This window comes from Cydia pomonella, chromosome 16 (assembly GCF_033807575.1).
Source record: "Cydia pomonella isolate Wapato2018A chromosome 16, ilCydPomo1, whole genome shotgun sequence".
In the NCBI taxonomy this organism is placed as follows: domain Eukaryota; kingdom Metazoa; phylum Arthropoda; class Insecta; order Lepidoptera; family Tortricidae; genus Cydia; species Cydia pomonella.
In genome coordinates, this window is record NC_084718.1 from 9871842 (window position 1) to 9889200 (window position 17359).

Here is a 17359-nt window from a genome sequence, read left to right on the forward strand (position 1 = left end):
CAGAAACTGGAAGCAAACAAAACAGGCGGGTCACTGTTTGGTGGAAAAAAGTCAATTTCTACAACAAATAGTTTGTGAAACCCGAGAAGTAGGTAAGTCAACTCCATTTCTACTTATACAATTACGGATGTTATTTGAAATTCTGACGTGACGTGAGTGAATAGAAAAGCCATTCCCAGAGAAAGTGTACCTAAAATACCTACTTTTTTTGTAGCCATGCCTAATTTTCAGCATGATCTTGCGCTTTTATTTGCTTAAAATAATATACGCTTGTAAATGTAGGCGAGTCAGAGCTCATTTAAACCTCATGTGTGCCTAGGATACGAACAGACTACTCTCGTGTAGCTTATATGACTTATGGAAATTAAGTACCTCAATCTTCTAAGTATCAGTACCTAGGCACCTATCTGATTCGGTCAAGGTATACCTTTATTGAAAAAAATTATAAAAATAAATGCGATTGTTATATAAATAATAGGTTATTTTATGAATGCGGCGTCTCATTAAATACCCAAACTTATTGTAAGTAGGTACAAACACGAATCATAACCCGAGCTAGGTCTGACTATTTTGACACAAGTCGAGATATTGCGGATACAGGCAGGTATGCCCTGACCCGTGATCGCTGACTATCGCCTTAAGCGTTAAACCTTATACTTACCCTTTTTTATCCAGAGCATGTCCTCATAATATTTATTTTGCAGTTGATCACAAGTGTACAATACGGTTGGGGTCGCGCGGGGCTAGTCGCTTTCATTTGTTTTCATGGCATGGCAGCATTTGACAGTGATCAATGGCATGAAAAATGGTCTTCAATGAACCATAGCCTTTTAGATTATTCTCGGGGGATGAGACAATAGGTTACAACTTTATAATTATAATAACACTTTTCTGACAAACGTGTATTGTGACAAAAGTTTTCGGTTAAAAAAGGCCCATTTCCATAAATAGAATGGAGACTTTCGCTAATAGGTATAGTCAGCATCAATAGTAGCGGACGAAACAACCCGCCAAAAGTATCTGATATTCCTGATAACTTTTCCAAATACAGGTAAATCTTTAAAATTCCCGTTCAAAAGTATATCTTTTACAGTCTGATTTTTTCTACATATAGAACCTTTAGTTCAGTTGTTACAGAATGGTAGATACTTTTGACACCTTGTTTGATCCGCTACTTTTGATGCTGACTGTACCATGAGCTTGCTCCCAAAATATTTAAAGGCAATCTCAAAAGTGTTTACACCTTGAAAGGTACGTTGCCAGAAAATAAAGTATTATTTATGGTAGGTAATTAACACTCTTTTATTTTCAGTCGAATAAATTTATGTAATGGTCATTAAGTAGGTACCTATCGTTAATTTGAGACCAATTCTGTAGAGCCCATAGTGTATGCGATTATAGTTTGGTATACGAAGTCATAATTCAACTATTAAAGTCGACGAGTAGACAAAAATGTTATAACTTCTGTGAATGTTCCACAATTAAAAACCTAGTACCTGGGCGACCGATAACTATTTATTGTAATATGGTGGTGTATAGGTGATAATCTTAACTAATTTTTTTTACTAAATTAAACTTGTCTAAAACAATAAAAATTAAAAAATTATACATAAACTTGAACATATAAAAAAAAAACAAAAGTTAGTCACCGGGCGAGATTCGAACCCGTAACACTCGTTTAGCAGTCCGCGTCTTAACCCGATGGACCAGACTGACAGTGGCCGGTAACACGAAATTAGCGACCATATTCTGCGTCGAAAGAAAAACGCATGAAAACTCGAAAACACGCGTTTTCCCAAACATAAGACTAATCTAGATAGATTGTATACCCCCAAAAACCCAGCGAAATCGTTAGAGCCGTTTCCGAGATCACAGAAATATATATATATATATACAAACAATATAATATATATTTGTTCGTTTAAAGGTATAAGATAAAAGCAGACATTACATTACGGAATGAAGGTTTTGTTTTTAAACGTTCTTTATGTCATGTCCCTGTCGATAATTCATATTCTTGTACCTCTAACGTTTATAAATGTAAAAAGAAATGTGTTTAATTATTTGCAGTTTTCGAGTGTTAAGTTAATATTTGTTTATATATTATGCAAATATAAAATGTATAATCAAATGTATCTTTGTTTGATGCTGGGCGAATTGAAAACGAGCACTATAATAAGATAAACAGTTTGCATTAATGTTTACCCAACCTTTTGTAATTAAAAAAAAACAAGCTAAAGTTCAGAATCTCAACTTGAAAGTTGATTACTGTTGTTATGCGTAAACCAATAGCATTCTTATCATATTTTGTTTTTGTAAATTCATTTTACAGCACGCGCATTGCTTAAAATCAACGTATAATTTTGTTTATTCACGAAAACGTTTTGAAATTGTGAATAGATGAAACATTATTTACAGATCCTAATAAGCGCAATTAAATGAGAATTAAAAACCTTCGCGTAATTTATTCATGGAATTCCATTGCATTCATTTCCTCATCTAAGAATAGTCTAAAATGTAAAATGAAAATATATTTCACATCCCATGCTTTGAAAGCGGGTCATTCTTGGTCTATAAAATGCAAAAAAGTGATACATTTCTGCTATAATGCAAAAAAGTGGTGTACTCCTCTGTGTTCCTGTCCCACGAGCAATTAAGAGGAAACAAATGGAAAAATATTGTATTATTTCTCCGCGTGGAACTAAGGAGTGGTTCAGAAAAAAAGTAGCAGCACACTATGTGGATTTTTCATTTTATTTGGTGATATTTTTTAAGTAGCTAATTTTTGTAGTAATCCGTACATACTATTCTATACAATTAAATACAATCGTATTTAAAATAAAAGGGTGAATTGAAGTGTTCGCCTTTTATATTACATGTATCCTATGACTTTTAGAAACAGCGTCTTCTGAGTGAATTTATGAGGTGTTTCTCATAAACATAGTTTTTTCTTTAAGATTGATAAGCTACTTAATACTTGACTTCAGTTTGAGGTAGTTAGGTACATGGAATTTCCATTTTTGTGTATTTGCGATTTTTACCGAAATTTGTCTCCCATAGAAAACCTCTGTCAGAGGTTAGATTGGAGAGACTTCCTGACTATCGCAGATGAACTCCAGTTATTTGGTATAATTTACTTGTAAGAGATATTCCTAAAAGCGTATAACTAGTTGTGAAAATTTAAATTCAGGTGTGGCATTGTGGAAAACGGCAGGTGAAGATTGTCAAATTATGTTGTACAAAAACTTACGTACCTAGTACATTGCAATTAAAATGAGAAAACTCAAACAATCTGATATTTCTCAATATGATTTTATTGTTATTATATAGTATTTTATCTATAGATTATTGAAAAACGCTGACTGACTAAACTGCTTCATAATTAGTATAAAATAAAAAAAAATATACTAGAGAATTCACTGCCACTTTTTTACTGAACCACTCCTTATTGGTAGGTCCTAATTTTACTATTCCCGCATTGGATTTTTAAATCGAAAATGATGTAAGTAAATTGTTCAAATATAGTAGATTGTTAATCAAGGGATGAAATGGTGCCTTTCACTCGAGTTAAACCCTGTACTTTTCATTTTGAATAAATACGACGCAAGTAAAATACTACTTGTGTTAAAAAAAACATGACTAAGTGTAAACTTACATAGGTCGTTTTAAGTAGTACGAGTACTTTCAATTAACAATTTAGGCAAAATAACGTTGATTATGGAATGGGGAATTAAATATCAGAATGGAAATAGTGCAACCAATTTAATTTTAATTGCTTATCTTAAAAAATATATAAAAAGTACTTGGAATGTAAATGCTCTACTGCAGAAAGGTATCACTGCTGCACACTTCATAGAACAACAATAACCCACTTTCAGATAAAAAAATAAAAAAATATTTTTGATTTCTATTGTTGAATTATATTAACATCGATTTCATAAGGCGGATAGCGGGAACCAAAAGAAATACACCAATTTTTTTTTAAACCTTACACTTGCGTAAGTGAGTAAAGGCAGAATCGTACGTAAAAGTTTTTACGACATTAAATGGGCTTTAAAAAGTTGTTTAGCACTATCATGAAATAAAAACAAAGTAAGTATTTAATATTTAAATTCTCTAAGAAAATAGTTTCATTATGTTGGTTGTATTTGTATCAGTAATGTTGTTGAACAATAGCAATAGCAGGCAATAAAACGAAAAAGTAAAAAAAAATGAAAAAGTAAAAGGCAATTTGATACTTTACTGAACAAATCATTTGAAAATTACTGCAGTTTGCTAAAATATGTGTGTTATCATAAATACTGCAATCTAAATGCTAGGATTTATTAATCTTCGCACATGTAAAGTCTCCGATTACAAGTAAGTCCTAAGGAAAAAATTATGTCTATTACTTTAATTACAGTTTATGAAAAATTGCCTTATCTTGTTTGGTTTCCTTGCATTCGATATAAAAAGTAGTGTTTGACTCGGGTGAAAGACATCATTTCAGTCTCGGACTTTTGGTGCTCCCACTACGTTCAAGCACCAAACTACCACGGCAGAATTGGGTACCTTTCATCCCTTGGTTAACAATCTACTATTTGCTTTGAAATGCATTCTAACATTGACTTTCAAGACCCTATGTACAGTCAGCTGCAGAGAGAGGTGACTCCCCCCACCTCTCTCTGCAGCTGATTGTACGTGTGGTCTAGTAACATCAGTTTTCAAACTATCAACTTGTACTATCGAAATAATTACATGATTTACGAGTACATGTGTGTAACTTTTTTTACAGTACATACGGTGCTACTTTACCGCACTAATGCGAAAATTAGCATATTACGTTACTGTGTCCAACATTTAAAGGGCCCTTCGGTCGTGTTTTAATTTATCGCCACTCGTTTCGAATTTCCTATTTTTCGCACTTGTATCGTAATGTACTATAGTCTCTAGAGGTGTTGGATATTTATTACATTTTTAATCCCTTAGTCGAGATCTGTTCATTAAAAAAGCCAAGTAGAAGCATTTACATACTCATCGTTATTTCTATTTGCGTGACGCGTCCCAGCCCAGTAGCAGTTCGAAGCCGCTCCGAAAGGTGCGGGAGCGTTACGTTGTTTCGCTTACATTACCATAATTGCGAGATAAACGTAACCGGTCGACGTTTTCAGCGGCAAAGTCGCATTATTGCGTGAAAGCTCAATTTGGACCTTAATGTTTGTGTTAATAATAAATAAAAAGCCGTTTTATGGCTGGAGATGTGCAAGATATGATTTAACAGTACTAATTCTCATTATTAAAGTTGCGACAGTAACTCTGTTTGTGTGTCAATCTGTTTGCTACCTTTTTCTTAAGCTTCTGAACTGATTTAAATGAAACTTTGGTATGAAGATAGTTTATATAATCCTGGAACTCTTGGGGAAGGACATATGATAGTTTTTATCATGTAAATGATTATGCGACGTAGTATTCAGTAAATACTGGAAAATAAAATAAAATATAAAAATGTACCAGTCTTTTTAGTTTTATTTGATGTAAGTTTTTTATAAGAGCTTTGTTTTATTTACTTTTAAGCACACCTTTTAAGTTCTGAAGGCAGTCTAAGATTATCAAGCGAGCTGTATTTAAGTATTTAATAATAAAATATAACTTTGTCCGTCCAAGCAAACTCTCGGTTGCCCAGATATTAGAGTGTTTAGTTAAACTCTTTATTCTTTACATCCGGTTTACCGAAGGGTTGAAAATCTTGGTTCTCAGTAAAGATTAAATAAATGACAAATCAGGATTTTCGTTTCAAGACGGATCTTCCCAGAAATGGAAACCCGATACAAAATAATTTGATATTCTGATCACAAACTTGGTACTGACCAAGTTTGTACACTGTTTGTGTTTATTTGTTTGCCCAATATACTGCAAAGTGTACCTACTAACTTATATCCAATAAAGTAAATTCAGGTAATTATGATGAAATTAAGGGTGATTTATGGAATTGAATTGGAACTAAGATTCATAATGTGTACCTACATCTACGTACTTCGAAACCAGATTTCGTGGGTTCGAACTCAAGCAATCATGGCCACTCTTGGAAAACACTCGATAAATTAGGGGACAATTATTTACGAGGATTTTTAGGACAGCCGCGCTTCGGATCCGAATTTAAGTCGTAGGAAAGCAGACGTAAGATGCCTTTTGAAAATATACTATGCGATTGGCCGTTTAAACATAATAAATTACAAATCATATGGTTTTCACGCTACCATAATGTATAAAGTACACATATAGATGATTCCAGTTTACACAAATGATGCTATTATTTAATTCACATGGTGGAACCTATTGAATACGGACTTTATTCTCACAGCAGTTGACTGGCGAGGCTCCAGTTCAACTTTGCATACGAATGTAGTTTCGTGTTAATTTATACTATTCACTTTAGATTTACGGACCGGAATACAGGAATTACTTAAAGTTTAGCTATAGTTTCTGAATAAGATAGGCAATTACAAATTACTACGTATTCAGTCAAAGGAAATAGCTTTACTGTCAATCAATAACAGCATAACTTCGCTTGATCGTATAATTTACTTATATTTACTAAATATGTACCTATCTATTGTTAATACCTAATGCGCGTTTTGCATGTTTATAAATGGAGTAACTTATTTCTTGTATAAGATAGGTACGTCTCGTAATATTTCTTTCACAAAATTATCATACTCGACGTGACTATTATGGCCAAGCCCTGGATATTTGTTTAGGCATTTCTACATATTCCTAGTAGAACGTCTCCGAGACGCATTTGAAGTGATTACCACGTAATTGAATACACAAATCAGCGGGGGTCGTCGCCGTTCCAGTATGTTAATGTAATATGATGTTCACGTAAAGTTGCTTTATGGATTACGTTATGCATAATGTATATCATACATTTGTAAGCCCGCTTCATCATTTTACCGCAAAATGTTCGGAAATCAAAACAATCAACTGTCGAAGCCAAAAGCCAACCACAATAAAATATTCACTGCCGTTTTCTGTTGTTGAGTATTATCATTGTCAGCGCCTGATTTTATTTTATTGCATCAGTAGTACTACTATACCAATTTTACCTTTAATATTAAATAAGTCGCAAAGCCGCTCAGATAACACCTCTTAATTTTACACAGGCGCAGCGCGGAACGTTCAGATGAGTAATTGGCAACGCACATTTAATTAAGCATGAAATGTGTGCAGTGGTTCTGTTGTCTTTAGTGTCGTATTTTCTTAACTTCATGCATAAATAATTAGGCGGCCGCGCAGCGCGCGGAAATTATTTCTAACTTACACGTGACAGTTCATTTGCGGGTGGTTTGTTATACTTACGAATACATAGAACACGACGAGAATACGTATATAGTTTTAAGGGGCCCACTTATTACCAGTTCGCCGGACGATATTGGCCTGTTAGTTATTCGCACAAGCTGACCATCGCGAATAACAGACAGACAGAACAGAATTCGTTGAAATATAGAGAATTTCTGAGGATAGTGGCGGATCTGTGCGGGATACATTTCCATAATCCTCGGCAAATGTATGCGGCGCACGCGTCGACCCACCGCGTCTTAATTACGACCACTCTTATGACGGACGGTGCTCTCCGGCGAATATCAAGCGATCACATCCAGATCGGGACTTATCTTCCGTATATGAAATATTGCATTCCCGCAGCTACTAATACGAGCCATATTTATGTAATTCCTTTTACCTACAAGCGCGCCTTATTAGTACGCTTATATGTATAAAATGTAAATACGATCGTATCGAGGATGTTGGCCTAAATAATTACATGGAATTACTTGGTATTCTAGAATGCCGGTCGGACATAAAGGTTTATTAGGAGACTAGGACGTCACGGCTCGTAAAACGAGTGACGAGATTGTCGAGAGCGTGAGGTCTATTGAAATCACCTCATTTCTTCCCGCCCGCACTTCCCATTTGCCTATAGGTTTGGAGGAATCAGGCTAAGATGAGTGAGGACTGTGATTGATGACGTTTTGGGCAACTTAAAATTAGGTACAAAGAATCCTTTATTCTATTGAGGGAATAAATATGAGGATGATGATGATGTGATGTCGTGTCGTGGCAAACTCTCGTTAAATATGAATTTTCTTTACGCTCGGCTATTTCAAATTGCTCTTTAAAAGAGTGTCATTAATGTAGAGTTAATTTTTTAGATAGCTCTTAATGTAATTGACCATTATCGCCGCTCGTACTCATAAAATCGCTCAGTAGCCAGACGCCGTTTGCAAGCTGCATCGTTAAAGCTAAAAACAATTAGGCACCCAGTAAAGTTTACATCGCGTTTCCCGTGTTTGAAATGAAATTATAGCATTACAATAATAGAAATTCCAAATTGCTTTGAAGTGAAATCGTACAACTACGAGTAATCTGAGCACTTATTTTCAGGGCTTCATCTATATTCCGGGTGGCGGATCCGAATTGTCTCTGTGATGGTATTGTCCGGGTCCATCGACTCTAAGGATCGATATCACTTCCGGACGTTTCACGGTCTTCACTTTTACTGTTGGTATTTTATTTTAGTGCGTATCAACGTAAACGTAATCATATTATTCCGCATAATACATACGTTACTTCACCTACCTTGAGTGAGGTTTTCATACTCGGGAACGACTTAGGTATACTTATCTCAGCTCAGAGTTTTTCTCATAACACGTGTGATGAATATCTACTGTGTACGTTGTTTACGATGTTTTGTTGGTACAAGAATTCAGTCCGTGTGAAGGCGCCAACTTGTATTAAACATTTTTTTTCTGTGAGCACATAAGTTTACTTCAGCAGGTAGATTTAGCCTTGCTGTCAGGTTTCCAGGTTTCAGATGTTACTGAACCGAATATTTGTCGGCATTACTTGGTTCATCTGTACCATTCTAATAGAAATAAACTATTTGATAACGTGGTGGAAGAGAGTACTTAATAAGTTCTGAAGGAGCTTAAATTTTAATTTAAAAACAAGGAACTTAAAAAAATTGGAGACTCACACTTTTATTGCTGACTGTACTTCTTCTCATTTGCATGTCTATCAAGTACTTGTCGAGACCTTTTTAATGAGCCTAATCTCGATGTGTCTGTGTTCTTCTATCAAGGACTTCTGTTAGCTTCCTTCGGAATAATCGTAAAAAAGTGGATTAGGTTAGGTTCACACTGCGATCCTCACAGAACCGAACTGCTAATAGAGTCTTTCTAGCCAAATATTGTTGACAGATATTTCCATGTTGTATCACCAATTGTCTATGATTTTAAAAAAAGCTAAGTCTGTTGTCAATTTATGTCATTAATTCAAATTGTTCGCGGTTTATAAGGGGTTTATTTTAAATAATATTAATAATGCTGATCATTTACTATTTTTGGGTTAACAATTATTATTTTGGTGTCATTTGCTTTAATAGCAGAGCAAGATGTAAAATTTGGTTATAATTTCATATTAAAATAGTATTTAATAGTATTTTGGGCAATAAGTAAAAATGTTTTTTTTTCGACGTTAAGTATATTTTATTATATCTGGTGGTCAGTAAAATACTTGCGGAATAAAAGAATACTAATAATTACCGAATATTCGGTCCATATATTAGCAGTAATAAGTTTATAATAGATTGGATGACGTAATGATCTAACGTTATAATTTCAGTTAAAGACGGTATAGAGGGATAGGTAAGGGTGTTAATGGGAAGGTATGTGAAGGTGGTGTTGAATAATATAGATGGACGATCTTGCTGTCGATTATGACATGGGTTTTGGCCGAACTGAGAGAATGTAAAAGACCAATAATATTGCTAATTTCTTTAATAACTTTTCTATTCACCACCAAAATTGTAAAACACGCTTTGGTACAAAAACATAACAATCCTCGTAACAGCACAAATTATAAACGATCATTACATTCTACGATTAACAAACAATAAAGTATTTTAATTACTTAATAATAACGAAAAAATAACTTTCTAACACATACCGAGCCGCGTGTCAAAAACGTTATTTCACAAATTGCTAAAATTGACTTTGTTCGCGTTTCCCGTTATAAGATCTATTGATATATCCATTTGCTTACTCCTAGCAGTAAATCAGCAAGCGTTACAACTGCCTCTTCACCATTTCTAATAAAGATAAATTGAAAGAAAACTACTCTTTGGGAATTTCGTATTAGTATTCGTTAAGAAATATTGCTGGTTAGACTCATTGAAGCAAAATAACATTTTACAGTACATATGGTGCTACTTTACCGCACTAGTGCGCAAATTAGCATATTACGTTACTGTGTCAAACATTTAAAGGGCCATATGTACTGTAAAACGTTGTACGATACATGTGCGAATAGGTAATTCGCAACTCGTGTCGATTTAAAACACTCCCTTCGGTCGTGTTTTAATTTATCGCCACTCATTTTGAATTTCCTATTTTTCGCACTTGTATCGTAATGTACTATACTGAACTTATCAAAAAGTGCAAGAAGAGTGTAAACTTAAAATATATATCTACGGCAGCTGTTGTTTAATGAGGTTAATAGTACATAACGATACAAGTGCGAACAGCAGGAAATTCGCAACGAGTAGTGATGAATTAAATCGACACGAGTTGTGAATTACCTATTAGCACATGTATCGTATATCGTTTTACGCTGTTAGGCACTTGACACGTAAAGTGCAAATTATCGCACTAGTGCGGTAATGTAGAACCATATGTCCTGTAAAACAGTTATGACACTAAAATGTATTTTTATGTTCAGAATCGTTAATAAACTAGGTACATTTGATATCTACTTAATAAATGGTGAGGAATTCGATTGAAACTCTGGCTAATTTACCTGTATCTATATTCGCTCTAGCTAGCCGTGGACACTGGACAGGAAAGGAATAGGGTCAAAAGTTGAGTGATATTAGTATATCATAGATTAAATATTAAAATTCGATGAAACATGAGTATTCATTACATTATTTCCGTATGAGCTACATAACGATAGAGGTCCCACAAGTACTTCAAGAAATACTCAGTTTTAATAATTATATAAATATTTTGTATATCTTAAGTATGATCAAAAGTTTAAGTTGTTTCAATTTCATTAAAATATATATCTTGATCGAACCAGGAATGAAAATTTACTTGTCTGCGCATTGGTGAACTTAATACATAAAAGTCGACAAATAAGTTACAATAATCGCACTGCTTCCAACATTATAATCAATCCCGTTATTGCTTTATCCTAACCACTATCAGCTTTAGCTACAAAGAATAAATATTTACAAGTTCTCACTAATCGTATTCACGAGCATCTACTCAATGAGTGAACGATCATACCGACGTAGTGATCTGCTCTATGAGATGGTGCTCCCGCCTGCGACAGCGACAGGAGGCACGATAGGAGCCGCCGCGGCTCCAAGTGCTCCCGCGGCGGGCGAGGCCTTCAGGGACGCTGCGCGAGGGCCGCAGCGGCGGCGCGCGGCGGCAGCACTCGGGGTAGGCGGCGGCCGAGCAGCAAACACGGTCTAGTGGCGCGGCGTAGGAGAGGGACTTGGGCAGGCGCGCGCTGCACGACGGCCCGGGCCAGGCGCAGTAGGCCGTAGCGCCGCCCGCGCCGCACGCGCACCACGCCGGCTCGCAGCGCGGCGGCGTCACGCACGGGCACGCCTCCGACACGGTCGGCGCGGGCGCCGCTGGCGGCGGCTCCGGCTCGCGCTTGGAGAAGCCCACGAAGAATAACAGCAGAGCGCCGGTGAGGGTGGCGGCCGTCGAGAAGTAGAAGCCGGCTCGCGGCGCCTGCTGGTTGATGTATCCCGTCACCGGCACACCGACTATCACAGGAAGAGCTTCTGCACCTTGGACGAAACCTAAAAAAATAGATATAAAGATAGTTTATTATTCAAGTAGGCATATTACAACGCGCTTATGAACGTCAAATAAAGCTACTATAGCCACTTATAGTCAGTTTTTGAATACAACACGATAGAAAAATTACAAAAAAATATTTTACAATACATATGGGGCTACTTTACCGCACTAACGCGATAATTAGCACATTACGTATCTATGTCGAAAATTTAAAGGGCCTATGTACTGTAAAATGTTGTACGATACATGTACGAATAGGCAATTCGCAACTCGTGTCGATTTAAAACACTCACACACTTCGGTCGTGTTTTAATGTATCCCCCCTCTTTGTAGATTTCCTATTTTTCGCACTTGTATCGTAATTTACTATTAACAATACATACATATTGGTACTACTTTACCGCCCTAGTGCAGTAATTAGTGCTACATGCCTAGGTCGACAAAGGGATATAAGTACCTACTGTAAAACATACTACAACTAACCGTTTTCCTTAAATTATTTTACACTATCTCAATAAGTACCTACTGAATGATCCAACACAATGGTATGAATAATATTGCAATCGCATGAGTAGAGCTGAAGCAGCTAACAACTTCCGAACCAGCCCTCGATAGGCCCATGTATGTAAGTACATGTACAAGTACATATATACTCGTATGTTTCTAAAGTCGATGTGCCTTATCGCGAACATAAAGTTTCCATTTCCACTTTAAGTATTGGTTAAGTACGGTACGGCACAAGGCGTTATCTGAGCAATAAATGCTAATGTCGTAGACAACATTGAAAAAACTTAATTTTTAATAACGTTAATAAAAATATATATCAAAGAGCAAATAAATAAAAACCTAATCATTTTTAATAAAGTATTTACCTAAACAAAAAATAAAGAGAACTGAAATGTTGCTTGTTTTAAAAGGGTTCAATATCCAATGGAATACCCCTGTCCGGGGGCTACTAAATTTTGGTTGTTACACTTACCCCAAACTTTAGCGAAGTGACGTCCCCTGACGCGCTCCATTGTAAGCATTTTTATAGAGTAAAGATAACCACCCAAACACAATCCGTACATCCAGGCGAACAACACGTATCCGTGGTAGCCCTCGACGCTGCTTAAAGCGAGCATTGATATGCCTGGAACAAAGTTATATAATCATTTATTATACGAATAAGGTGTTTTGGCTTATCCCGCTTGTTTTTGGGGGCATCCCAGGATCATACTCAGTGCAATCTAAACTATGTGTACGGCATATTATTGGCCCACATATCATAACGTATAGGTAATTACCAACGGTAATATTTATTATAATTTGAATTTTACCTATGCCCAGCATAGCAGTTTGGCACAAATACTGCTTGGAGACGAGGCACTGTGCCGACGGGCGCACCAACACGAGCCCGAAGCCGGCGCAGCCCAGCACTGCGGCGAAACCCAGAAACGTTTGCAGGAGTACTAGCGCACTCTCCTCCAAACCCTCTTGGAAACCTTGCAGGGCCTGTCAAGAAAACTCCATTACTTAAATCAACAAGTATATTTCCAGATTCTAATAAACACCTCTTGAATCGCGCTGAAGGCTAATAGTTGGTTCAGCGCAGTTGGATAAATAAAACGCCTTCCATGCTAAAACTGGCAAAAGCCCCTTTCTCGATGGGTCGATATAATAAAGATAAGCTTTCGATAACAAAGGGACCGCCAGAGAAAAACCTTGGTTGAAATTTTCGTTGAAAACGTTTAGTTTGACTATTGACTTACCAAAAAAAATACTGGAGTGTAAAGTCCGAACGCGGCCACTCCAGCCGCCAGCAACAAAACTTTGGCAGGCCGAGAGTTAAGAGGGCTTAGATCGATCAGCGGCGTCGACCTCCGCATGCCTTTCTTTTCTTTTACCTACATTAATTATAAATTCGGAACATTAAAACAAAATACAAAAGAATTCGCAAATGGTGAGCGCAATATTATTTTGTTGGTAATTGGATTATAAATTTTATCAGAAAGTAAAAAAGTTTTTCTTTCTTCTTTAGCACAAATTTATCATTGCAGGAAAATTTGCATGCCATCAGGATATAAGAAAATTACGCAAACTTTTCTATAAAATTAGTTTCTTTTATTTCCGGCAATTATTAATCAGTGTGTCCTGCAGAGGTAATCCGAATTTAGCTACAATCTGTTAAAGTTTTCATATTGCTAGGATAAAATCTTAAACCTATATAGTTAAAATCAGAATACCGGCATTGTTGTATTCATTTAATAAGAATTGAAAGTTTTCTGGAAAAAAAAAAACAAAAAAAAATTACCTTTCGTCTTTGGTTTTTCAAATGTAAAATAGCTCGGCGTTGAGGGTGGTAGAGAGATGCACTTCGGTATACAGCACTAAGAAAAAATGCTAGCACCAGTATGCCAGTGATCGCCTGCAGGCCTAGCCGCCAACCAAGTTTCCTGTCATCAAAACATCTCACGTCAAAACAACACGTCTACCTCATTGCAAATTCAATGGAGTGCAAAAGTTGAGCAAGTATAATTAAATGAAAATGAGTTGAGTAAAACCCATAACTGTTTGCAGGTGTCGTGTTCAACAAAAAAGTTAATCTAATTTAAGTTTAATCCACTCTTGGAATTCTGGCGGCTGACCAAGCTATTAGGGTTAGCGCAGATACTTCAACTTGAATAGTTCCATTTCATTTATTAAAGTAGTGTAGGAGATAAGTACCTCTGGAACACGCGAATATTGTATTTTAATCACTATATCTTCTTTTCCTAAGCAAATAAGTTTGTTTTCCTATTAAGTGAGTTTAATAATTAAAAAGTAGGACTTTCTTAATTCTACTGGACTCCGATAACAAGAGTGATCTTGTTATATATCGTTTCGAGCGGGGACGGGGATACGTTTTACACTGTTATCTTACCCCACTGCCTCCTTATACGCGACGCTGAAGAGTGCGATGCCGACGCCTCCGCCGGCGTGTGCCACTAGCTCCACAAACTGCCGACGCCGTCGGAAGTACGCCCCGAGTACTAAGCCAGCTGCCTCCCTCACCAGTCCACACCCAATCCCGAGTACCACTCCTGAGAATACACCGTTCATATATAAAAGTTAAATGTTAGGCGGCGATAGTTAATGACTAAATGAAATGCAAAAAAAAAACAAATAGGTACTAGCACAGTACTGCTGCTTAGACTGTAACTTTGTCGGTCGTAGGTCGTTACCTAGGACACTCACCTAGTTACGACTTTTTTAGAGATGAGCGTAAACAAAAACGTGACGGCGACTCAGACATGCCAATGATCGCTGAAAAATCTTGGTCGTATCGATCGCTCGTGTAAGTATGTAGTTTTAATTAATCGATTACTTCAATCTCATGTTGCTAATAGCGAAGAGAATTTGAAGTAGAGGTTGATAGTCAAAGAAAATTTTGTAGCCACAGTAAATTTACTGCCATCTTTAGACACATGATTAAAACTTTTAGAACTCCATTTGACTTTGATCCTTATTCTTTCACTGATATGTGTTAAATTTGTTAAATATCAAAAAGTAGGGGCATAACCCAAAGTTTGTGGCACAACCCACCTCTATATTTCTCTTTGCTAATAGTTAGATTATCGGTTAGCATTTACTTATTTTATTTATTTGGCCTGAGGCTCTATTCCTCTTTATTGTAGCGTTGCCAATTATTACTATGTCTTTTGACTTGAATAAAATACCTATATAACCAATATGGATAATGAATTGAATGATTTGAAAGTCATATTTTATTCTTTATATTTACATTGATGTAAACATCTTGATCTACAATACTTTAGAATATGACGAAAAAGTCTTAGAATCGAGAAACAGCTATCGCACGTATTTTTATACCAATACTACACGTACTTGCCCTGAGATCTCGAGCATGGTGAATTAATGGGTCAGTGGCAACAGGAGGAATAAGCCCATCAGGTAATACTGGTAGTTTACCATAGATAAGAAGTGAAGGTACCAATGTAGGGTGCCGAGTAGTGGCGAGCATTGCCGACCCCAACCCAGCGCAGTCTTTGGTTTTCCGCTGGTTGATTAAGGATTTTTACCGTAGCTAAGCATAGTCTGGTGCAACTGCGTCGCGAAAGAGGTGAACAGGCAGGCGAGCGGTAGCAGCAGCCCGCCCAACAGCGCGGCTAGCCGTGGCGAACGTCGACGTCCCGCCACCATCGCGCCTGCGGCGCGAGATACTCCCACGCATATTGCTCCCGCCCATACTGTACACAAAACATATTGTTATCTTTCCTTTTTCAAATACAAGTTTTACTCTCACGAAAAGGGATCGGTGAGAAGAAGCTCCTGGCTGATCGTAATTTATCACAGCATATTTTTTACCTAACTCATCAATTAATCTAAATAATGATAAGTATGTGATTGTTGTCGATACAAAATAGACATAAGATGTAGGTACTTAAATATAATGAAATTGACATGAGACATGTACCTAACTTACATTATGAATAAATGAATTGAAATTAAATACGATTGGTACCGATCAAGCCCAATTAAAACACAAATAAAATACTACCTCATTACTCAGAGTGCATATCTTTTATTTTTATTGGCTTATTTTTTAATTATAAATTACCAATAGATAATAAATATACTTTCAACGTACATTCTATTAAATCTATGTTACTGTCTGTATTCGCAGGCAAGAAACATAACTTCTTAGTTTCTAAGTTAACATAACTTTTGAACATAGGTACAAATACGTGAGACTTTCTATATCAGCAATTGTTCTAGAACAACTTCATATCTTTTTAAAGAAACAAATCGTACGTGAGTTGCAACAAATGAGGAGTGTACCTAACATGGTCTGCTCGGAGTCACGTACGACTAAGTTGCACTGTCTCACACGAAGTCACATCATTTCTATCAAGAGCACTGGTACGAGTAAACCGACGAAACGGAAAGGCATCCGTAAGCACGCTCTTGGCTTTTCTATGCCACCATCATACATCAGTGCTCACACATTAGTTTTTTTACTAAAACGCTTAATATTTTCGTTGTCGACATCTAGCGTGGAGTAGCGGGTTTATCAGTACCGCTACTTGATACTAGATATCACGAGAGTCACTACTGACAAAAAGAGTATTGTTCAACAATTTAAAACTAATATTACACGCAGATGTTGAAAATAGAGTTCCGGTTAATCCGGTTATACTCGTATTATCCGGTAGCTGAAAATTTTTGAGCATGAGACTTTTATAATAAAGATCTTTATTCCAACCGTTTTAGAGTTTATATCTAGGTACATATTTAGTAATATTTACATACATTTTCTCTTTAATTTATTGTGTTTGTTTAAGTAATTGTACTTCTTAATAATTTATTATAAAATATGTATATACAAACTAAATTTAAGTTACAAGAATTATAACTACTTATAAAATAAACTAATATAACTAAACCTAACTAAAAAAGGAGACTTTTCGTTTGTCGCGCCATCTATTGTTAATTAGTAGTACTGATAAATCCGCTACTTGACG

The 17359-nt window shown here is 36.3% G+C and overlaps 1 protein-coding gene across 2 annotated transcripts in view; it reads right to left on the reverse strand.

Annotated features, from left to right (window-relative positions):
- Positions 1-9797: 9797 nt before the first annotated feature.
- Positions 9798-17359, reverse strand: part of LOC133526134 (monocarboxylate transporter 4-like) — an 82250-nt gene continuing 74688 nt past the window's right edge. For both annotated transcript variants that reach the window (XM_061862611.1, XM_061862612.1), the window contains exons 6-12: positions 15917-16084; positions 14758-14917; positions 14149-14290; positions 13607-13741; positions 13175-13349; positions 12835-12987; positions 9798-11854 (exon numbers count right to left, since the gene is read on the reverse strand). In XM_061862611.1, coding sequence (XP_061718595.1) covers positions 11319-11854; positions 12835-12987; positions 13175-13349; positions 13607-13741; positions 14149-14290; positions 14758-14917; positions 15917-16084 — 1469 coding nt within the window. In that variant the 3' untranslated portion in view covers positions 9798-11318. The remainder of the gene's footprint in view (positions 11855-12834; positions 12988-13174; positions 13350-13606; positions 13742-14148; positions 14291-14757; positions 14918-15916; positions 16085-17359) is intronic.